Source organism: Heterodontus francisci, chromosome 3 (genome assembly GCF_036365525.1).
Source record: "Heterodontus francisci isolate sHetFra1 chromosome 3, sHetFra1.hap1, whole genome shotgun sequence".
Classification (NCBI taxonomy): domain Eukaryota; kingdom Metazoa; phylum Chordata; class Chondrichthyes; order Heterodontiformes; family Heterodontidae; genus Heterodontus; species Heterodontus francisci.
The window spans coordinates 202050068-202075231 of record NC_090373.1 but is presented as its reverse complement, the minus strand read 5'-3'; the positions used below and the strand labels follow the sequence as shown (position 1 = coordinate 202075231).

The 25164-nt window shown below is 43.3% G+C and overlaps 1 protein-coding gene across 1 annotated transcript in view; it reads left to right on the top strand.

Moving 5' to 3' along the window:
• Positions 1–25164, top strand: part of LOC137367179 (dynein axonemal heavy chain 8-like) — a 2062041-nt gene that overhangs the window by 311343 nt on the left and 1725534 nt on the right. The window contains exon 13 of the mRNA XM_068028615.1: positions 20017–20214. Coding sequence (XP_067884716.1) covers positions 20017–20214 — 198 coding nt within the window. The remainder of the gene's footprint in view (positions 1–20016; positions 20215–25164) is intronic.

The window sequence follows — 25164 nt, the reverse complement described above, 5'->3', positions numbered from 1 at the left end:
TGAGACCACTATCGCGACCATTGCCTGTAAGTGCTGAGGTGTGGTATCCCACACTCCTGCAGAAACAGTAGGTTGGCTTTGACCTTGGCAAGGTAACCCTAGGTCGAAACACTGCGTAGTGGATTTAACGATACACGTTAATGGAAGCAATCTTTATATCCATTTAAAACTGGATGTTGCTTACCACACCAGGTCTCCTTATCAGTCCAAGTCCTTGGGTATGTTCCTGCATTCCCATAGTGTGCACAAGCTGTTGTACATTCGTTGGGCTCAGAAAACCCTTCTGGTCACTCACGGAGGATTTGTTTTGCTGGGGTGACATCAGGGATGGGTCTCATAGGCAGCAAGGTTTGGACTGTCCTCTACTGGTGGTGCCTTTTCCCTCTGTTCCTCCTTGAGGACGTTTCTGCTCTCGGTCTCCCGGAGCTGGGGTGCACTGGGCATCTCGCTGGGCCCAGCACTGCTTCCAATGCCACAGTGCTGGGGGAATTTCTCTTCCAGCTCCTTTGTGTTCTGCCGCTTCTTTTGCATGTGCCGTCTTTCCGGCCCTTCCTAGTCTGATGGGGAGCAGCTGCTGTAGTCCGTCTCAGATGGCAGCCTCCTCTTGCTACTGGTTTGGGTGGTGACCTGTTCTTTTTCTGGGGGCTTCTTCTTTGTGGTTTTCCTTTTGACCACTTGCCACTCATCCGGTTGTCCCATTGCCACCTCCTCCATGGACTCTGTGTGATGAGGAGGAGTTTTCGGGCACGGAGTAGGTGTTGCCTCCCCTTTCCTCTCCTTCTCAGATAGATTTTCCTCGCTGCAGGGAGGGTTGCTGGTCTCCTTTGCAGCACGAGGCGTGTGCACGGTTCCTTCCTCCAGACTTTTTTTTGGATCTTGCCGCCTGTGTGTAACTGAGGCAGCGCTTGGGGCAGGTCTTGGAGAGGTGGCCAGCCCCACCACACAGGTTGCAGCACTTACTGTGCCTACAGTCCTTTGTGTGATGGCCTTCTTGTTTGCAGTTCTTGCAGACGACTGTGCTGCAGTTGGCTGCACATGCCCAGATTTACCACAGGTGCGACAAATTCTGGTCTGCTCCGCGTAGACCAAGAAACCTCGACTTCCCACGATGGTGAAGTTGGAGGGAGGATGGATGATGGCTCCATTGGCGCAACCTTCAGGGTGACCGCTTGCTGGTCCAAGTCCTAAAGGGGTCCTTGACCTCAGTGCTGCTGCCGGCCACCTCGATGTACCAGGCGAGGAAGGTGAGTACATCTACGACAGGAACATGAGGGTTGTAGAGGTGGATTGTCACCAACCGGTTCCGTTGCAACGGCAGCGTGAAGAGCGGCTCCACCGTGAGGATCAACAGCGGTGCCCGGTTTCCTCTCTCCTTAAACACCTTCAGGACCTTGATGCATCCCGCCACATTCCTGAACCTTGTTGAAATATCCACTGCTGGGTAAGTCCTGCAGGCAGAAGATGTCCACTGCTGGATATCCACAGCATTTGATCAGGATTTTCTTAATGAAAAAAAGCGCGGTTGATGGTTGTACCTCCTTCGCTATCTTTCACCGCCACCCTAATGGTCATAGAGTCGTACAGCATAGAAACAGGCCCTTCGGCCCACCGCATCCATGTGGACCATAATGCCTATCTAAACTAATCTCACCTGCCTTTATTCATTCCATATCCCTCTATGCCTTGCTCATTCAAGTACCTGTCCGGATGCCTCTTAAATGTTGCTACTGCTCCTGCCTCCACCATCTCCTCAGGCACCTCATTCCAGATACCCACTATCCTTTGTGTGAAAAATGTACCCCTTTGATCCCCTTTAAACCTCCTCCCTCTCACCTTAAATCTATGCCCTCTAGTTTTAGTCACCCCTACCATGGGAAACAGACTCTGGCTATCTACCTTATCTATGCCCCTCATAATTTTATATACCTCCATCATGTCCCCTCTCAGCCTCCTTTGCTCCAGGGAAAACAGACCCAGCCTATCCAATCTCTATATCTCAAGCCCTCCAAACCAGGCAATATCCTTGTGAATAAAATCAAATTACTGCGGATGCTGGAAATCTGAAATAAAAACAAGAAATGCTGGAACCACTCAACAGGTCTGGCAGCATCTGTGGAAAGAGAAGCAGAGTTAACGTTTCGGGTCAGTGACCCTTCTTCGGAACTAGCAAATATAAAAAATGTCAAAGGTTATAAGCAAGTGAGCCGGGGGTGGGGCAAGAGATAACAAAGGAGAAGTAGATTGGACAAGGCCACATAGCTAACGAAGAGGTCATGGAGCAAATAAAACAATATGTTAATGGTGTGTTGAAAGACAAAGCATTAGTACAGATAGGGTGTTAACGGACTGAAAATTGAACAGCCTCAAGTACAAACATGAAAAAAAAACAGTGGGTAAGCAAACTGAACAAACTACAATGAAATGAACAAAAGAAAAAAATTGTAAAAAATGTAAAAAGGAATAAAAATAAAAGTAAAAGTAAACTGGGGGGCCTGCCATGCTTTCAGAGCTAAATAAAAAACCAAACCTTCCTCATTGTCCAAATGATGAGCCTCTAGCTCCGAGAACACTTGCCCCTGATCTTGATTGTGGCGGGAAGTGAAAGTACAAGGTCTATTCCTTGCTTCATTTTTGTGAAGATGTAACCCCTGTCCATAGATCAACTTCATTCTTCCATTGATATTAAGGTTCAGCTTCACAAAACACCGGTGTAAAATCATATCCCGACATCTTACACCTGGTTTCAGTCATCTTTCATCAAAGAAACCCCTCCAATTACAGCCTTCTAAAAAAAACCTCCCAATTCTAATCTCCTGTCTGAAAACAAATCTTAGTCTCCAATCTTCACTTTCGGGCAACAATTTACTGCTATCAATGTTAGAGAAACTTCCAAGCCTGTTTGTGAATAAGACACTGAGAATAGGATGCTTAAGTAGGGCTTGCCACAGAGCTTACTCCTCTACTTCTAACAACACCCCACCAATGCTGGCTGGCTCTTTATATATTGGTACGACCGACCGCTCAAGACAAAGCCCCCAATCAAAATATATGATTCTGATTGCGGTGGGAGAAACACACTGTCTATTCAGTCCCATCCCTCCACAGGTCGCCCAGCATATCACTTAAAACTTTCCAAATTAAAGAAAACCACAGCCGAATTGAACCATCTTATTAACCCCTGAATGAGGCAAACCAAACTAGATATCATTAGAGCAACAAATTAACTGTTTATTAGAGAAAACTAAATTCTTAAACACTACTAAGATATAAATACTAAGATATAAATAACATTTTAAAAAAAGTAACTAAGTCCTACAGATTTACGCTCCTCCTGAAGTGGAATCTTCCAATATGGAACTGTCCAAGGTTGCTTGACGTCCTCGCAGCCGTCCGATGGGGGAAAAAAAAGGTCCTTCAACAGTAGGACAGTCAGTAGTCTAGTTCAGCAGTTGAACTGCTGCTTTTCTTCTCCAGCGACGAATTCAGCAATTACGGTTCAGTAGTTAATGTAAATGGTTATTTTCTTTTAAGGAATTAATCTGACTTGACTTTTCAGAATTCTGACAGTATAATAAATAGGGTTTAAACAGAGAGAGGGAAAGCTCTCCTATATGCTGGCAAACAGTCTGTGTGTCCGTGTCTCAACGTCTCTGCAAAAGCCAATTGTTCAACTAGTTTCAAAATTAAACGGCAACATTGTATATCCTGTCCTTGGTCTCCAAATGGCTGTATTTGGGGCAACCACGACGCACTTTCCTTGATTACTTCTGAGGCTGGCTTGTTCTCCCTCTCTGTATGGCTGTATCCAGGGCAACCAAGATGCACTTTCACTTGGTAACTTCTGAGGCTTTCTTGTTCTTAAAGCAGTACTGATCCTTTGCTGACTTAAAGACACACCGCAGATTTCCCCCCAAAAAACAGTAGGATCATAACACCTCTGCCCCTGGTGGAATGAAATGCCATTCCTGAAATGCGTTTCATTACAATGTATTAAAAGTACAAATTGGAAAAACACTAACATTTTTTTCTTCCCGCATTTACAGGCATACAATTTTTAAAAATGGTAAGATTTCAGCAACAAGTTCTACCAGAACATTTTCGGCTTTAACTTTTCAAAAGCTTGTCCCAATTAACCCATTTCAAATTTCCAAGCATTGTCTTCTAGTTGTTCTGTGTTTTCCTTCCAAGTGTGCCTATTGTCCATCACCTCAGCCAGGTGACCTGCACAGCTAGAAGCACTGAACATTACTGGGTTCACTATTCTCTGAGAAGTTTCTCGAGTACCCCTTAACCTATGTGGCATCACTTGACACTGGAAAACGCTGTCTGGTGTAACAGAAGCTGACTTTTTCTTACCCTGGGCGTCAAAGGAATTTGACAGTATCCCTCCAACACATCTGTCTCTTTAAGACACGTGGTGTTGCCCACTCTGTCCATACAGTCCTTGAAATAAAATTTTGGGTAGGAGTCTGCCTTCCTTACTTTTCTAGAGTCTACAAGTTTGAGCTGTCCCACCAGGTTTAGGTATCAAGACCAGCTGCGAATTCCAGCTGTCTTGAATACGTTCAACTAAGCTGCCCTTCAGCATGCATTGTACCTCTGCATCCATTTGGGCCTGCCTGGACCTAAGCGGCAAAGATGTTGTTTTAAAAGAACGGCTCCCCCTATACCCACATCATTTGGGGGTTAAGGTTGTACATCCTGGCTTATCCCTTCAAACTTTTTGAAACGTTGTGAAAATCCTGGTTATGTCCTCACACTGTTTTAAGTGCAAAAGCATATTGTCTAATTTTCCTAGCCATTCTGTATTTGCAAATCTGATAGTTGGAGGTTCAATCTGAGAATTTCCTAGGCTTGCTTCTGCCTTATCCTCACTATACTTTTCCTTCTTAACAGTCCTGATTACCTGACATACGTGTACTGCCTTATCCTCCTCCCTGCGGTAATATTGTTTGAGCATATTAGTGTGACACAACTGGTTCTTCTTACGGCGATCAGGGGTGTCTACTCTTTTGATCACTCTATATGGGCCACTGAACCGTGCTATTAATGGTTCTCCCTGTAATGGTAACAACCCCAATACTTCATCCCCTGGTGTTATAGTAGGTTGTGGTTTTCCCACCATTTGACAGGTATGGAATGTCCTACCAAATTGTCCCACATCCTTGGTAAGACCTGGCCAGTAAATAATGTTGGCTTATGTATGATTTGGTCTTGTGAATTCCCCTATGTCCTGCAAAAGGAATGTCGTGTGCTAACCTTAATAATCCTTGTTGATATTTAGGTGGTACTACTATCTGTTCACAACTGGGCAGTCTTTGTCGACAGATCTATGAGGCGGTCTCCATTTGCCATATAGTAGCCTTCCGGAACTCCTTTCGCCTCAGCTTCTGACAGAGCCATCTGTGCTATTCGGTCTATCTCTGGATCAGCTTGCTGTGCTGCAATGATAGACGATCTGTTAAAAGTCTCATTTGGATTAACTAAAGCCCAATTAAGGTTTCAGAAACTTGCCTATCTGTGGTGCCCCTTTTACCTCCGACAACGGATCCTGTTTAGCTATTGCTGAGGTGACTACACACGCAGGAAATATTCCTGAAACTTGTTTCTGTAATTGCTCCATTTCCTTAATTTCACTTGATTCCTCTGTAATTATAGGAGAAACTGATACTTATGATCCAGCCAAATCATTTCCTAGGAGTAGACCAATTCCCTTTACTGGCAAACTGTAGACATCTCCTAGAGTTTCTATCCCAGATATTAAGTCACTCTGGAGGCATACTTTATATAAAGGTACAGGTATATTTCTTTTCTTTTGGGCCTCCTTATCTCGAGAGACAATGGATACGCGCCTGGAGGTGGTCAGTGGTTTGTGAAGCAGCGCCTGGAGTGGCTATAAAGGCCAATTCTGGAGTGACAGGCTCTTCCACAGGTGCTGCAGAGAAATTTGTTTGTTGGGGCTGTTGCACAGTTGGCTCTCCCCTTGCGCCTCTGTCTTTTTTCCTGCCAACTACTAAGTCTCTTCGACTCGCCACAATTTAGCCCTGTCTTTATGGCTGCCCGCCAGCTCTGGCGAATGCTGGCAACTGACTCCCACGACTTGTGATCAATGTCACACGATTTCATGTCGCGTTTGCAGACGTCTTTATAACGGAGACATGGACGGCCGGTGGGTCTGATACCAGTGGCGAGCTCGCTGTACAATGTGTCTTTGGGGATCCTGCCATCTTCCATGCGGCTCACATGGCCAAGCCATCTCAAGCGCCGCTGACTCAGTAGTGTGTATAAGCTGGGGATGTTGGCCGCTTCAAGGACTTCTGTGTTGGAGATATAGTCCTGCCACCTGATGCCAAGTATTCTCCGAAGGCAGCGAAGATGGAATGAATTGAGACGTCGCTCTTGGCTGGCATACGTTGTCCAGGCCTCGCTGCCGTAGAGCAAGGTACTGAGGACACAGGCCTGATACACTCGGACTTTTGTGTTCCGTGTCAGTGCGCCATTTTCCCACACTCTCTTGGCCAGTCTGAACATAGCAGTGGAAGCCTTACCCATGCGCTTGTTGATTTCTGCATCTAGAGACAGGTTACTGGTGATAGTTGAGCCTAGGTAGGTGAACTCTTGAACCACTTCCAGAGCGTGGTCGCCAATATTGATGGATGGAGCATTTCTGACATCCTGACATAACTCACTGTTCATAATTCACTGCTGACTGCTGATAACTCACTGCTCATAACTCACTGTTCATAACTCACTGTTCACAACTCACTGTTAACAACTGACTGCTCACAACTCACTGTTAACAACTGACTGCTCACAAATCACTGTTCATAACTCACTGTTCATAACTCACTGCTCACAACTGACTATTCATAACTCACTGCTCATAACTCACTGCTCACAACTGACTGTTCATAACTCACTGCTCATATCTCACTGCTCACAACTGACTGTTCATAACTCACTGCTCACAACTGACTGCTCAGAACACTGTTCATAACTCACTGCTCACAACTGACTGTTCATAACTCACTGCTCACAACTGACTGCTCAAAACACTGTTCATAACTCACTGCTCACAACTGACTGTTCATAACTCACTGTTCATAACTCACTGCTCACAACTGACTGCTCACAACTCACTGCTCACAACTCACTGCTCACAACTCACTGCTCATAACTGACTGCTCATAACTCACTGCGCATAACTCACTGCTCATAACTCACTGCTCATAACTCACTGCTCACAACTCACTGCTCACAGCTCACTGTTCATAACTCACTGCTCACAACTCACTGTTCATAACTCCCTGCTCACAACTCACTGTTCATAACTCCCTGCTCACAACTCACTGCTCATAACTGACTGCTCACAACTCACTGCTCACAACTGACTGCTCATAACTCACTGCTCATAACTCACTGTTCATAACTCACTGCTCACAACTCACTGCTCATAACTGACTGCTCACAACTCACTGCTCCTCACTCTTGAGGCTGATGGTTAGGCCAAATTCATTGCAGGCAGACGCAAACCTGTCGATGAGACTCTGCAGGCATTCTTCAGTGTGAGATGTTAAAGCAGCATCGTCAGCAAAGAGGAGTTCTCTGATGAGGACTTTCCGTACTTTGGACTTCGCTCTTAGACGGGCAAGGTTGAACAACCTGCCCCCTGATCTTGTGTGGAGGAAAATTCCTTCTTCAGAGGATTTGAACGCATGTGAAAGCAGCAGGGAGAAGAAAATCCCAAAAAGTGTGGGTGCGAGAACACAGCCCTGTTTCACACCACTCAGGATAGGAAAGGGCTCTGATGAGGAGCCACCATGTTGAATTGTGCCTTTCATATTGTCATGGAATGAGGTGATGATACTTAGTAGCTTTGGTGGACATCCGATCTTTTCTAGTAGTCTGAAGAGACCACGTCTGCTGACGAGGTCAAAGGCTTTGGTGAGATCAATGAAAGCAATGTAGAGGGGCATCTGTTGTTCACGGCATTTCTCCTGTATCTGACGAAGGGAGAACAGCATGTCAATAGTCGATCTCTCTGCACGAAAGCCACACTGTGCCTCAGGGTAGACGCGCTCGGCCAGCTTCTGGAGCCTGTTCAGAGCGACTCGAGCAAAGACTTTCCCCACTATGCTGAGCAGGGAGATTCCACGGTAGTTGTTGCAGTCACCGCGGTCACCTTTGTTTTTATAGAGGGTGATGATGTTGGCATCGCGCATGTCCTGGGGTACTGCTCCCTCGTCCCAGCACAGGCATAGCAGTTCATGTAGTGCTGAGAGTATAGCAGGCTTGGCACTCTTGATTATTTCAGGGGTAATGCTGTCCTTCCCAGGGGCTTTTCCGCTGGCTAGGGAATCAATGGCATCACTGAGTTCCGATTTGGTTGGCTGTATGTCCAGCTCATCCATGACTGGTAGAGGCTGGGCTGCATTGAGGGCAGTCTCAGTGACAGCATTCTCCCCGCCAATTCCATTAACTAAATCTTTGGCGTTCAAGGTGCTCTCTGGTGGAAAGTTATATCTTTTCTGAGCAAGAGTGTTTGAGTTGCTCCTGTGTCTCTGAGTATAATGATAGGTTTTGCTGCATCACATACAGGATACGGAGTTACTCTTCCTTTTGACAAAAAATCATTATAACTCTCAGATATTTTATTCTTAACCTCTACACTCCTTTTAGTTTTAGTATCTAGTTTCACAACTGTAATTAAAGCCTGGTCTGCTATGCTCTCAGTCAGAGTCTTTTCCTCTGCACTAGCTTTGCATACCCCAACAAGTCCTATGGGTTTACCATGCAATTTCAAGCACTCTGAACGAAGATGACCCGTTTTGTAGCAATGATAACAGTTTGGCTTGCGAACCTCAATTCTACCCTCAGCACCTTCCTTTCAGACCTGAGGTGATCCTGGGACATTCCCAGCTGTTCTTTCTTGTCCCCGACTACTTGCCTTCCTTTCACTCTCCCACTTTCTATCCTTCTCAGGTTTATGGAGGTGACGGAAAAAATAGGTTGGCTTATTCACAAGCTCAAAATCATCAGCTATTTCTGTTGCTTGCCTATCTTTCAAAACTTTCAAGTTTTACTGAAGGAATGGAGTTTTTAAACTCTTCCAAGAGAATCAGTTCTCGAAGGTTCTCATATGTGGTTTCAATCTTTTATGCCCGTATCCAACGGTCAAAAGTAATTTGCTTCACCATCCCAAATTCTATATATGTCTGCCCAGCCAATCTCCATAAGTTCCTAAACTTCTGATGGTAAGCTTTAGGGACTAACTCATACACAGTGAGAATAGCCTTTTTTGCCATCTCAAAATCTGCAGAAGCCTCTTCAGCAAGCATGGCATAAGTTTCATGAGCTGTGCCTACCAGCCTACCCTGCATAAGCAGTGTCCAACTTTCTTTCAGTCATGTCATCTGTTTGGCTATTTTTTCAGAAGATATGAAAAATGCCTCTACGTCCCATTCCTTAAACTTAGGAAGAGCCTGTATAAAGTTAAAAAACGTTTCGCTGGGTGCTGATCTAAATTCAGATTCTTCCTGATCCTGAATTAAGAATACCCCTTTGTCTTAGTTCTTTATTTTTAATTAAATTCCCTCTCTTTCTACCTTTCCTCTTTCTGGAATTCAAGCTTAAGTGTTTGCAACTGTTTCTTTCTCTTGTTCAAGTTTTATTAATTCTTTTTCCGCCTCAAGTTTTTTTCATTTCTAACTGAATCCTCGCAAATACTACTGCATCACTTTCGGACCTACTACTTTCTTGTTCCTCGTGTTGCCTTTCATCAGCATCATCATCATTTTCTACTAATTCCAGATGTTTGGCTATTATGTCAGTTATCTCTGTTTTTTGGCACCTAATTTCAATTCCAACGCCAATTTTGCTGCCAATTCTTTTATTTTGTTCTTAGTTAAAGTTATCAAGCCACTCAGGGAAATATTCTGCTTTCACAAAAACTCTGCCGCCACCACTAATGCCATTACAATGGTATAGACTGAACCTTATACAAGAGACCTGGTTCTTTTATTATATTTGTAATTGGCATTAGATTTAGATCCCAACAATTGAGTTTCCCATTGATCCCAATTTAAATATGTTATCTCAGAAACAAATAATGAATATGATTCCAAATGCAAGCCCTCCAAATTAGTCTTATTCCGATCCCAGACGCGAGCTACTTAATTAAAATATGATTCAATCGCGAGCGCGCCCCCAATTAATATGTTATGAATGACCACTCAAGACAAAGCCCCCAATCAAAGTATATGATTCTGATTGTGGTGGGAGAAACGCATTGTTAATTCAGGCCCATCCCTCCACAGATCGCCTAATATATCACTTTAAACTTTCCAAATCAAAGAAAACCACAGCCGATTTGAACCATCTTATTAACCCCCAAATGAGGCAAACCAAATCAGATATCTTTAGATCAACAAATTAACTGTTTATTAGAGAAAACTAAATTCTTAAACACTACTAAGCTATAAACAACATTTAAAAAAAAGTAACAAAGTCCTTGCAGATTTACACTCCTGCCGAAGTGGAATCTTCCAATGTGGAACAGTCCAAGGTGGCTTGAAGTCCTCGCAGCCATCCAATGGGGGAAGAAAATATTCTTCAACAGTAGGACAGTCAGTAGTCTAGTTTAGCAGTTGAAGTGATGCTTTTCTTCTCCAGCGATGAATTCAGCAATCACAGTTCATTAGTTAAAGAAATTGGTTATTTTCTTTTAAGAAATTAATCTGGCTTGACTTTTCAAAATTGTGAGAGTATTTCCTTCAGTATATGCTGGCAGACAGTCTATGTGTCTCAACTGTCTCTGCAAAAGCCAGTTTTTCGACTAGCTTCAAAATGAAATGGCAACATTGTACATCCTGTCCTTGGTCTCCGAATGGCTGTATCCATGGCAACTAAGACGCACTTTCCTTGGTAACTTCTGAGGCTGGCTTTTTCTCCCTCTCTGTATGGCTGTATCCAAGGCAACCAAGATGTACTTTCACTTGGTAAGTTCTGAGGCTTGTTTGTTCTTAAAGCAGTACTGATCCTTTGCTGACTTAAAGACACACTGCAGATTTCCCCCCCAAAAATAGTCGGAGCATAACAATATACATATTTGAGTGCAATTAACTAATCAACACCCAACACCTGTTCACCCTATTACCTTCAACAACCAGGTTTTAACAGAACTTTAGACCTAAAGAGCCAGACTGGGTGAATTCTGCAGATTTTTGCTCACTGCTTGCATGCCTCTCTCCAGTGGGAACCATTGATCGGGTGCCCACTGTTTCCAGCAATTGTTTTTTGAGACATCTGGAGGGTTTCAGATTTGGAAAGAGACTTTCACTTTTCAACCTCTACCATTTAGGGTGCCTACAATTATAAGAAATCTATGAAAAAATGACTGTGTCTTTATACTTCTCATTGCTTTTTAATTAGCCATTGTGCTTCTCTAAACAAGAATGCAAGAATAACCAGTATCCAAATTGGTACCGCGTGCAATGATTACTGGCAAGATAAAAGATTTTCCATGCTTAAATTGAATTGCCTTCTGTTAGATAGAGCAAGAAGGTGCAAAAAGATTAGCAAGCATCCCATATGAACAAACAGCTGGTTAAAGGAGGTCTGTGTGTTCATATTTCATTCCATTCCATTGCAGTACACTTGCCTTGGCAAACGGAGAGCAGATTATAAGCAGAGTGTGCAGATATGAGTTTGGTGAGTAGGGAGTTTGGTCAAGCGGGGAGGAGGTGCTCCTTTTTCTACTTTTTTCATCCTCCAGTATTTGGTTCTTTCTTCGGTGCAGTGGAAGAAGCTGGTAGGTTGGAAAGATCGATAAATAAAAGAACTAAAACTTTAAAATAAATACCTAAAATACATACCTGTGTAATTAAGAAATGTATAACTCTGAGTTGTAGATGGTACTACCATTTAATAAGCACAGTAAATTGTAGTATATATTGGAATTATTCTAAGTTAATTAAGAAAGAAATTAAGTTAACTAAATTACATAAGTAATAATGGCAGGTCAGGTGTTGTGTTGCAGCTGTGTAATGTGGGATTTCTTGGACACCAATGTATTTCAGGACAAAACACATCTGCAGAAGGTGTAAGCAGCTAGAGGAATTCTGGATCAGGATAATGGATCTGGAAGCCGAACTGCAGACACTGCGCAACATCAGGGAGGACATTTTGTACCAGAAGACGGTCACAACCCTTAGAATATGGTTGTCTGTTTTGGTCAGGGGTGAGAGACAGGAGGATGTGACCGTGAGAGAGGCAGATAAAGGGACCGAACAGACAGTAGTGGAGGAGCTTCAGCCCTTGCAAATGTCAAACAGGTTTGAAGTGCTTGCAACCTGTGTGGATGAAAGTGAGGTGTGCAGGATGGATGAGCAGACGAGTCATGGCACCATGGTGCAGGAAGCCGTTCAAGTGGGGGGAGCAAAAAGGAAAGTTGTGGTGGTAGGGGACAGTATAGTGAGGGGGATTGACCCTGTTCTCTGTGGCAAAGAGTGAGAGTTCAGAAGGTTGTGTTGCCTGTCTGGTGCTGGGTTTCGGGATGTCTGCTGAGGGCTGGAGAGGAACTTGCAGTGGAAGGGGGAGGATCCAGTCATCGTGGTCTATGTAGGTATCAACAACATTGGCAGGACAAGGAAGCATATCCTGCATAGTCAGTATAAGGAGCAAGACACCAAGTTAAGAGGCAGAAACTCGTGAAAATTGGCATTGGGCAAATAAGATTAGAGAAATGAATGTGTGGCTCAGAGACTGGTGTGGGGAAAGTGGGGGCTGTACCATTGGGATGGTCTACATCTGAACCATTCTCGGTCCAGTGTTCTGGCGAGCTGCATAACTAGGGAAATAGAGGGGGTTTTAAACTAAATAGTGGGGACAAGGGATCAAATTTAGGAAAATGTGGTGAATCAAAGAGTAGTGACAAGGTAAGAGAAAAGGTATTAATATGGGAAATTATAAACAGACCATGACAGGAAAGGACAGAGAGTACAAATCTAAGAATAGATCAGCAGATAAGGCTAGAGGTTATAAAAATGATAAAAGGTCAAAGCTAAAAGTTCTGTATCTGAATGCGTGCAGAATTCAAAGCAAAACAGATGAACTGATAGCACAAATAGAAATAAATAATTACGATCTGATAGCCATTACAGAGACACAGCTGCAGGATGACATAGATTGGAAGCTGAATATTTAAAGGTACATGAAATTTAGAAGGGACAGAAAGCGAGGAAAAGGTGGAGGGTGGCTATGTTAATTAATGATGGTATTAGCACAATAGAGAGGGATGCCTAAGTTTAGGAAACCAGGATGTAGAAGCAGTTTGGGTGGAAATGAGAAGTGATAAAGGCAAGAAATGACTTGTGGGAGTGGTGAACAGCCCACTAACAATAACCACATGGTAGGATGGAGCATAAAGAAATAAATAATGGGAACTTCGAAGAAAAGTACAGTGATAATCTTGGGGGATATTAATCTACGTATAGATTGGAAAAATCAGAATGGCAAAGGTAGCCAAGATGAGTTCATCAAATGTATTCAGGTTACATTTTTAGAAAGCACATTCTGGAGCCAACTAGAGAGATGGCTCTACTAGTCCTGGTATTGTGCAATGAAATAGGATTAATTCATCACCTCATAGTGAAGGCGCCCCTAGGCAGCAGCGATCATGCTATTATTGAATTTTATATCAGTTTGAGGGAGAGAAGAGTGGGTCTAAGACTAGTATTTTAAACTTAAATAAGGGCAATTATGAGAGCATAAAAGCAGAGCTAGCTACAGTGAACTGGCAAATTAGTTTAAAGGATAGGTCAATATCGATGCAGTGGAAGACATTTTAAGGGAATATTTCAGAATACATAGAACAGATATATTCCAACGAGAAAGAAAAAATTCAAGTGGAGAACCCACCATCCGTGGTTAACTAAAACAGTTAAAGATAGTATCAAACTTAAAGAAAAAGCGTATAATTGCGCACAGATGGGTGGCAGGTCATAATATTGGACAGAATATTTAAAAAAGCAAAGAATGACTAAAGATTAATAAGAAGGGAAAAATTAGAGTACGAGAGATAGCTGGCGAGAAATATCAAAACTGATAGCCAGAGTTTCTATCGATATTTAAAAAGAAAAGAGTTAACAAAGTGAGCATTGGCCCTAGGGAAAGTGAGCATGGGGAATTAATAATAGAGAATAAGGAGATAGCAGATGAACTGAACAGGTATTTTGCATCGTTCTTCACTATAGAAGACACAGGTAACATCCCAGAATTAGCTGTAAATCAGGAAATGGAACGGAGGGGGGAGCTCAAGAAAATTGCAATCACCAGGGAAGTGGTTCTGAGCAAATTGTTGGAGCTATGGGCTGACTAGTTCCCGGTTCCTGATGGATTTCATCCCAGATGTTGAAAGAAGTGGCTAATGAGATAGTTGATGCGTTGGTTTTGATTTTCCAAAATTTCCTAGTTCCGGGTAAGGTTCCAGTAGATTGGAAAATAGCGAAAGCAACTCTTATTCAAAAAGGGAGGGAGACAGAAAGCAGGAAACTACAGACCACTTAGCTTAACATCTGTCTTAGGGAAAACATTCGCAGCTATTATCAAAGACATTATAGCAGGGAATTTAGAAAAATTCAGGGTAATCAGGCAGAGTCAACATGATTTTGTGAAAGGGAAATCATGTCTAACCAATTTATTGGAGTTCTTTGAAGAAGTAACATTTGCTGTGGATAAAGGGGAACTGGTGGATGTACTTCACTTAGATTTCCAGAAGGGTATTGTGGAAAATAAAAGCTCATAGTGTAGAGGGTAACATATTGGCATGGATAGAAGATTGGCCAGCAAGCAGGAAACTGCGAGTAGGCATAAATCAATCACATTCTGGTTGGCAAGATGTAATGAGTGGTGTGCCGAAGGGATCAGTGCTGGGGCTGAACCTTTTACAATTTATATAAACGACTTAGATGAAGAGACTGAAGGTATGGTTGCTACATTTGCTGATGACACAAAGTGAGGTAGGAAAGTAAGTTGTGAAGAGGACATAAGGTGGCTGCAAAGGGATATAGATAGGTTAAGTGAGTGACAAAGATCTGGCAAATGGAGTATAATGTGGGAAAATGTGAAATTGTCCATTTAGGCAGGAAGAATAAAAAAGAAGCATATTATCTAATTGCTGAGAGATTGCAGAACTCTGAGATGCAGAGCGATCTGGATGTCCTAGTGCATAAATCGCAACAGGTTGGTAGGCATTACAGCAAGTAATTAGGAAAGCTAAGAGAATGTTGTTGTTTATTACAAGGGGAATTGAATACAAAAGTAGGGAGGTTATGCTTCCATTATGCATCTGGAATACTGAGTACAGTATTGCTCTCCTTATTCAAGGAAGGATGTAAATTCAATTGAAGCAATTCAGAAAAAGTTTATAGACTAGTACTTGGAATGGGCAGGTTGTCTTGTGAGGAAAGGTTGGACAGGCTAGGCTTGTATCTGCTGGAGTTTAGAAGAGTAAGGGGCGACTTGTTTGAAACATATGAGATCCTGAGGGGTCTTGACAGGGTGGATCTGGAAAGGATGTTTCTGTTGTGGGAGAATCTACAACTAGTGGGGAGGTCACTGTTTAAAAGTAAGGGGTTTCCCATTTAAGACAGAGATGAGGAGCATTTTTTTTCTCTCAGAAGGTCATGAGTCTTTGGAACTCTCTTCCTCAAAAGGCTGTGGAAGCAGTGACTTTGAATATTTTTAAGGCAGAGCTAGATAGATTCTTGATGAGCAAGGGGGTGAAAGTTTATTGCAGATAAGTGAGAATGTGGAGTTGAGGTTACAATCAAATCAGCCATGATCTTGTTAACTGACAGAACAGGCTTGAGGGGCCGAGTGGCCTGCTCCTGCTGCAAATTCATATGTTCAGATGTTCATAAACTTCTTTAAGGTTCTGAATTGCTTTGTCATCAGGGAAAAATGTCCTTTCGACTGAAGAAATTATAATCAGCTGCTCAGCAATTTCTTCCCAGGCAGCTCTAAGAATGTAAAAGCAAAATACTGCGGATGCTGGAAATCTGAAATAAAAACAAGAAATGCTGGAACCACTCAGCAGGTCTGGCAGCATCTGTGGAAAGAGAAGCAGAGTTAACGTTTCGGGTCAGTTCCGATGAAGGGTCACTGACCCGAAACGTTAACTCTGTTTCTCTTTCCACAGATGCTGCCAGACCTGCTGAGTGGTTCCAGCATTTCTTGTTTTTATTAGCTCTAAGAATGTACCATGTTAAGGAGGATATTGCTCATATCCAAAAATGGCAATCCTTATGATCAGGAACCTCAGCATGATCTCTCGGGCACTCTCGCAAAAGAATTTTCTTCCCTCACCTCTAGAAATTTGCAGATTTCTGGTTCAGTTCAGCACAACAGAAAACAGAAGAAGCAGAATTTTAAAAGTTGATGCAGGGATAGAGAGAGCTGAGAATTTACAGATAAAAATTCTTTGAAGGTTGCAGGACAAGTTGATATGGTTGAAACAAATTGAGATACTTGGCTTTATAAGTAGTGGCATAGAGGGCAAAAGCAAGGAAGTTATGCAAACCATTATAAAACCAGCCTTTAGGAACAATATCAAGGCCTTGGGGAGGGTGCAGAAGAGCTTTACTAGAATGGTGCCAGTGGTGAAGGACTTAGGTGGAGAGACTAGACAAACTGGGATTGTTCTCCTTAGCGCAGAGAAGGTTAATGGGAGATTTAATAGAGTTATTCAAAATCATGAGGGGTTTTGATAGAATACAGAGGGAAAAACTGTTTCCAGTGGCAGAAAAGCCAGTAAGCAGAGGGCAAAGATTTAAGGTAATTGGCAAAAGAACTAGACATGCAATGAGCTTTTTTTACACAGTGAGCTGTTATATTCTGGAATATACTGCCCGAAATGGTGTTGGAAATAGTAACTTACAAAAGAACATCCTTGAAATTTACAGGGCAATGGGGATAGAATAGGGGAGTGGAATTAATTGAATAGCTCCTTCAGAGTCAGCACAGTCTAGCAAAACTGGAGTCAATGGGAATCAGGGTAAAACTCTCCATTGATTGGAGTCATACCTAGCGCAAAGGAAGATGGTTGTAGTTGTTGGAGGTCAATCATCTCAGTTCCAGGACATCACTGCAGGTGTCCTAGGCCCAACCATCTTCAGCTGCTTCATCAACGACCTTCCTTCAATCATAAGGTCAGAAGTGGGGATGTTCGCTGATGATTGCACAATGTTCATCACTATTTGTGACTCCTCAGATACTGAAGCAGTCCGTATAGAAATGCAGCAAGACCTGGACAATATCCAGGCTTGGGCTGATAAGTGGCAAGTAACATTTGCGCCACACAAGTGCCAGACAATAGTTATCTCCAACAAAAGAGAATCTAACCATCTCCCCTTGACATTCAATGGCATTACAATCACTGAATCCTCCACTATCAGCATCCTGGGGGTAACCATTGACCAGAAACTGAACTAGAGTGGCCATATAAATACCATGGCTACAAAAGCAGGTCAGGGGCTGGGAATCCTGCGGCAAGTAACTCACCTCCTGACTCCCCAAAGCCTGTTCCACCATCTACAAGGCACAAGTCAGGAGTGTAATGGAATACTCTCCACTTGCCTGGATGGGTGCAGCTCCAACAACACTCAAGAAGCTCGACACCATCCAGGACAAAGCAGCCCGCTTGATTTGGCACCCCATCCACAAACATTCAGTCCCTCTACCACCGACGCTCAATGGCAACAGTGTGTACCTTCTACAAGATGCACTGCAGCAAAGCACCAAGGCTCCTTCAACAGCACCTTTCAAACCCGCGGCCTCTACCACCTAGAAGGACAAGGGCAGCAAATGCATGGGAACACCATCAGCATCTGCAAGTTCCCCTTCAAGCCACACATCATGCTGACTTGGAACTATATCGTTGTTCCTTCACTGTCGCTGGTCAAAATCCTGGAACTCCAGGAAGGGTCACTGACCTGAAACGTTAAGTCTGCTTCTCTCTCCACAGATGCTGCCAGACCTGTTGAGTATTTCCAGCATTTCTTGTTTTTATTTCAGATTTCCAGCATCTGCAGTATTTTGCTTTTATTATCCTGGAACTCCTTTCCTACCTACTCCACATGGACTGCAGCAGTTGAAGAAGGCAGTTCACCACCACCTTCTCAAGGGCAATTAGGGATGGGCAATAAATGCTGTCCTAGCCAGCGACGTCCACATCCCATGAACGGATAATAAAAAATGTTTGTTTCTTCCAATTTTATGGATTTCATAATTTGTAGAGATCGGAATAAAGCTTTAAGGCCCTAGACTAGTACATTTTGCTTCTCAGGAACTCCCATATGCTCACAGACTCTGCAGTTCCAGTTTGATTTGCATCATTATGTTTAAATGGGGAGACCTGAGAAACCTGGGGTTTGTCCTTTTTCAGTGTTGGAATCTACCTATACTAAAGTAATTGCTCTGCCACTGTGCTCCTAATGAAATTTCAGCCCCTGAGTAGAAACATGACAGCAATGATAAAGGAAAGAGAAATATTTCTGATCGTAGGGCTTCTTAAATGCATTCTATTAGTATATATAAGCAGGTCTCTACATAAAGCAGATGATTAAGTACTATACTGGCAGGAATACTAGAAAATCACGTGGACTTCTAAATACCATCTAATAAATAAGAGCTTATTCTGCTACTGTGGATCCACGGTGACTGACAATCTGTGACTTGATGCAGAGCTCGATATGTGCATAGGGAAAGCAGCTACTGCCTTTGGCTGACTCGCGAAACGGAATGGGATAACACCAAATTGGCATTTAGGACCAAGCTGATGGTTTATAAGGCCTCTGTTCTCAGCAGCTTGCCGTATGGCTGCGAAACATGGGCAACTAACAGCTACCAGGAAAAGAGACTCAATAATTTTCATCGTCACAGTCTGTGGTGCATTATGGGTATATCCTGGCAGGACAATCCAGAAATGCAGCTATTCTCTCAAAGGCAGAGCTCCCAGGTGTGTTGGCTTTAATCAAACAGAGGCGGCTTTGGTGGATCGGACACTTCCGCAGGCTGGAAGACAATCTCATGCCCAGGGATCTTCTGTATGGTAAGATAGCTGGGGCCAGATAACGAGTGGGTCGCCCAAAGCGACCTTCAAGGATGCTTGCAAGCATGACATGAAGGCCCTAAATGTCGACTATTACAACTGGGAGTTACTAGATTGCGAAAGAGGGAAATGGTGTTACATCCTGTGGACTGGCGTGCACTACCTTGACGACCAGTGGCTACAGCAGCTTGGCAATAAGCCCAATGCCGAAAACAACAGCTCACAGCATCACATGGCAGCTTCATGTGCAGCACTTGTGGCAGAACCTGCCTGTCAAGTCTTGGTCTTCACAGCCATCAGCAAAGGTGCACCAGGAGAGGACACCCCACCTAATTGTTTGCTGCGTGTCCATCATCTTTTGTACGTGGAGGGATGCTAACACAATTTCAGCATAATATTATCCATGAATGGTGGGTGCTTTGAGGGGTCATACAAAACTCAACAGGAAAATTGCATGGTATAACCAATGGATAGCAATCTGACATAATGGGCTTTTACACATTTTTCTTATCAGTTACACACACTTATGCTTGATAACCAGATATAAATAACTGGAAAATGAACCCTTATAAGAGTCCAGTGACTATTGTTTTGGTTTTTCATGTAGCATAGAGTTGAGAGATTTGGCACAGATCCTTCCCAATCGTCACACAAAAAATAAAAAGGAGTGGGTAAACATATTCTGAGAACCCTATTCTGAGAACCCTGTAGGAAGCAGTTCCTACAAGATCCAGGATGGAGTGGCAAATATAATTTTTATTACTCGGCATTAAATTTATACATTTTGCAAGCTTACTGCCATAAATGCATGTTATTAATACGATTTATTTAACAGAGTCAGTGTAACCATTTTTCTAAAATTGTTCAGAAGTACCTGCAAAGTAATTAATATTTAATTATATTTGCAGATCACAGAAATGGTTGAAGCAGTGAGGACCTTTTCTGTATTGAAGAATTCTACAATGGAAGGAATAGAAATTCTGGCCATAAAATACCAGAATATCTATCTGAATCTGAAAAAGAGTAATTATGACATTTTGGACCCTCGGAAGAAAGAGTTCAATGCAGACTACGCTTCATTCATGAAACAAATCTTTGATTTAGAGGTAACATTAGAGTTAGTGGGAATATACTCTACCGATTGGGAAGAGCTTATTTTCCTTGTTAAATTTAATCCGCCGTCCTCTCTTTATTTCTAGCTTTCCTGCCATTTTTCTTTGTCTTTTTTTCCTTAAGAAAGATGATTGAGATGAGAACATTGGCAGATTTCTTCACCAATAATAGTGAAGTTCTGAGCACATTTAAACCCAACAGCACTACCAGAGTAACAGACATCACAGAAACTATAAATGGAGCATGGCCTGCAGGAAGATGAGTCATTGGGGCTGGGACAAGAATGACAACTTGCATTTATGTATCGCCTTTAATATAGTAAAATGTTCTCAGGCACTGTCAACAGACAAAATCTGACACCGAGCCAGGTATGGAGCTGCTAGGACAGGTGATCAAAAGCTTGATTGAAGAGGGACGTTTTAACGAACACCTTAAAGGACGAGAGAGAGGTGGAGATATTTAGGGAGGGGATGCCAGAACTTAGGCATCTGAGGGCATGGCTGCAATGGAGGGACATATGCAGTGACAAATGAGTAAGAGGCCAAAGTTAGAGGAATGCAGAATTCTCAGAGGATTGCAAAGCTGGAAATAGTTACAGAGATAGTGCAGGCGAGGCCGAGATGGATTTGAACACAAGGAAAATTTTAAATTTAAGGTTTGATGGACTGGGAGCCAATGTAGTGAGCACAGTAGTGATGGGTGAGCTCATGTTTATGGAAGGTAAAAGATGGGAGGCCAGCCAGAAGACCATTGGAATATTTGAGTTTGGAGGAAATAAAAGAATGGATAAAATTTTCAGCAGCAGATGACAGGGACACAGATGAGTCATATTTCAGAGGTGTAAGTAGGTAGTTTTCTTTTCCTGGGATGTGGGTGTTGCTGACTAGGCCAGCATTTGTTGCCCACTGCTAATTGCCCTTGAACTGAGTGGCTTGCTAGGCCATTTCAGAGTCAGCCACATTTCTGTGAATCTGGAGTCATATGCAGGCCAGACCAGGTAAGGACAACAGATTTCCTTCCCTGAAGAACATTAATGAACCAGATGGGTTTCTCCAGCAATTAATGATAATTTTAGGGCATTATGACAAACTGGATTTCAATTACAGAATTTTCATTAATTAATTGAATTTAAATGGTGGGATTTGAACTCATGCCCCCAGGATATTATGTCTGAGCCTCTGCAGGATTAGTCCAGAGATATTACCACTATGCCACCATCTCTTCTAGTAGGTGTTGTGATGGAGCAGGTATAAGGGTGGAAGCTCATCTCAAGGTGAAATATGACACCGAGGTTGTGAACTGTAAATTTTGAGCTTGTGCGAGGTGCTCGGGGAGGGATGGAATTGGTGGCAAGGGAAAAGCAATTGTGGTGGAGGACAAAATGAATGGCTTTTGTCTTCTCAATAATTAATTGGAGAAATTGATAGTTTCCCTAAACTGGATGTCGGACCAGAAGAGACTGAGAAAGACGCTGGTAAATCAGTGTACATGTGGAACCTGGTGTCATTTTTTGGATGGCAATAAATAGGTGAGAAGTAGCAGGAGGCCAACAACGGATCCTTGCCGGGCTCCAGAGGTAACAGTATGTGAACAGGAAAAGAAGCCATTGCAGGGATTCTCTGGCTATGCCTTGGTAGGTAAGAGTGGAACCAGATAAGGGCAGTCCATCTCAGATGGAAAATGCATGAGAGGCATTGGAGGTGGATGGCGTGGTCAACCAAATCAAAGTTTGTGGGTAGGTTAAGATGGATGAAGGGAGATAGTACATCACAGTCACAATCACAGCCAGAGTATCACTTGCAATGGTTTCTCATCCCACTTCCACACCTTTACCTCTGGTGTCCCCCAGGATCTATCCTTTCTTATCTATGTGCTGTTCCTCAGCGATATCTTCCAAAAACACAGCATTAGTTTTCACATTTATGCTGACAACACCCAGCTCTACCTCACCATCATCTCTCTTGATTCCTACACTGTTGTTAAATTATCATACTGCTTGTCCAACATCCAGTATCAGATAGCAGAAAGTTCCTTCAATTAAACATTGAGAAGGCCAAATCTTTGGTCCCTTCTATAAACTTTTTCCTAGTTACTGACTCCCTGTCCCTGGCAATTTGAACCAGACTGTTTGAAACCTTAATGTTGTATTTGACCCCAAGATGTCCTTCCGTTCACATATCCGCGGTATCACTAAGATGGCCAATTTCCACGTCCGTAACATCGCCCAACTCTGCCCCTGCCTCAGTTCATGTGCCTTTGTTACCTCTAGACTTAATTATTCCAGCCTTCCCTTCACAAATCGTTGCTGACTGTCCTTGATTAATCCGTGTCTTTCTAAATGAAAATCACAGAATTGTTACAGTGCAGAAGGAGGCCATTCAGCCCATCGTGTCTGCACTGACTCTCGGAAAGAGCAATTCCCTCAGTTCCATTCCCCTGCCTTCCCCCCCATAAAATTTATCCTGTCCCTCAGAATTTTTCCAATAATTTTTCCGAGGTTAGGTTTACTGGTCTTTAATTACTCAGTGTATTCCTTTCTCCCTTTTTAAACAATGGTACAATGCTAGCTGTTCACCAGTCTTCTGGCACCACACCTGGAGGCAAAGAGGATTGTAAAATGATGGTCATAGCCTCCACTATTGCTTCTCTTTCTTCCCTTAACAGCCCAGGATATATGTTGTCTGGGCCTCGGGATTTATCCATTTTCAAAAATATTTAAACCTCTTAATACTTCCACTCTCACCAAGTTAATTTCATCTAATATTTCACATTCCTCCCTGATTGCAATGTCTGTTTCATCCCTCTCTTTTATGAAAATTGACACAAAATATTCATTAAGAAGCATATCAACATCCTGTGCCTCCACACACAGGTTATCCTTATGGATCCGAATAGGCCCTACTCTTAATTTAGTTATCCACTTGCTCTTTATGTACTTTTAAGAAATTTTTAGGTTTTATTTGATTTTACTTGCCAGAATGTTTTCATGCCTTCTCTTTGCTTTCCTAATTTCCTTTTTAATTTCACCCCGACACTTTTTATACCCCTCTAGGTTTTTTGTAGTACTGCGCCCTCGGTATCTTGTCGTAAGCTTCCCTTTTTTTCTTTATCCTCTCCTTTAAGCCCCTTGACATCCAAGGGACTCTGGGTTTGTTAATCCCATTCTTTTTCTTTAAGGGAACATTCTTGCTCTGAACCTTCATTATCTCTTCCTTGAATGCCTCCCAGTGTTCTGGCACTGATTTACCTTCAGGTCAATGGGCTGGATTCTATAGAGGCTTTGAGGTTGGGGTCCAAGGTGCCGGGGGGGCATGTAGATGGCCCAGGATGAGACCCACTGCCATAGACCTCAATGGATCTGCCTGATAATGCCGGCAGTGGCGAGGCCTCATGGCAGCCCCCCAGCCGCTCGGCCATGGGACCACCATTTAAATATTTAAATAAATTAAATTACCTGAATAAATGAGTCTTCCATCGCCTCCTGAGGTCCCGCTGCAATCTTCACCAGGGTAGCCGGCACTGCCGTGATTTTGAATCCCTGTCCAGGGAAATGAGGCACAACACGCCTGGGGAGGCGGGAGGAGGTAAGTTTCTCAGTGCGGGGGTAGGGGACGGGGTCAAATGAATGTCATGGGTATAGGGGCCTGTGGGAAGGGTTACAGTTCAAAGTTTGGAGTGGGGGGAGGTCAGATTGTGAAGGTAAGTGATTTTTTGCGGGGGAAAGGGCAAATAATTAATTTATTTGATATTGGGGGTGGGAGAGCAGCAAAAGAAATATATTTAGTTATTTTATTTCAATTTCACTTGAAATATTTGAATGTCCCGGTAGGGCTGACACCCCTTGAAAAATGGCGTCAGAGCCGACGCACAAACAGCTGACACCATTGCTGGGGACGGACAGCCCGCCCTCTCCAAATGATCAGGGTGGGGGGAGGGGGGGTCAGCCCTCCCCGGCTATTTAAATGAGACTCCGCCCTTGAAATTGCGACGGCTCTTTTGCATGGACCGCCTTTTGCTTTTGCCTGCCGCCTATTTCAGCAGCAGGCTTATGATCTTTAGCTCAATGTTTCCACTTTAGCAAAATCACATCTCAGCTTAGTAAAATTAGCGTTTTCCCAATTGAGAACTTGCATTCCTGGTTTATCTTTGTCCTTTTCCATAACTACCCAAAATCTAACTAAATTATGATCATTTCCGCCAAAGTGCTGTCCAGCTAATACTCCTTCCACTTGCCCAGCTTCATTTCCTAAAGCTAGGTCTAGAACCACCACCTCTCTTATAATGAAAGCAAAATACTGCAGATGCTGGAAATCTAAAATAAAAACAGGAAGTGATAGAAACACTCAGCAGGTCTGGCAGCATCTGTGGAAAGAGAAGCAGAGTTAACATTTCAGGTGTGTGACCCTTCATCAGGACCTGTTCATCTTGGAGAGAAATTGGAGGAGTCCATCTCCAGCATGAGTGTCATGAATCCTCAGGCATTTGCGCTGATGTCCACCTCCTTGGAAAGTGTTGTCACCTGCATGGAGAATCAGATGCGGCACAGCACTGAGTGCATGCTAGCTCAGATCAATGACCTGCATACTCTGACGACCACTTTAAACAGGATGGAAAAGCCTCACCTTCGTGGCTCATTGCCTCACTGACATTAAACCAAGTCCTCTCCTGCTCATGGCGAGCAGGGAAATGCAGGTGGGCCATGAGAGGAAGATGGAGAAAAGGCACATGATAGTGGGGACTTTTCTCAAGGCACTCCCACTTCTCTTCCTTTATTTCCAACCCCCCCACCCCCCAACCCAGATAGAACCACACATGTTATGTCTCCTTCCCTGACGACCGAGTTTTAAAAAAATTCATTCATGGGGTCGCTGGCCAGGCCAGCATTTATTGCCCATCCCTAATTGCCCTTGAGAAGGTGGTGGTGAGCTGCCTTCTTGAACTGC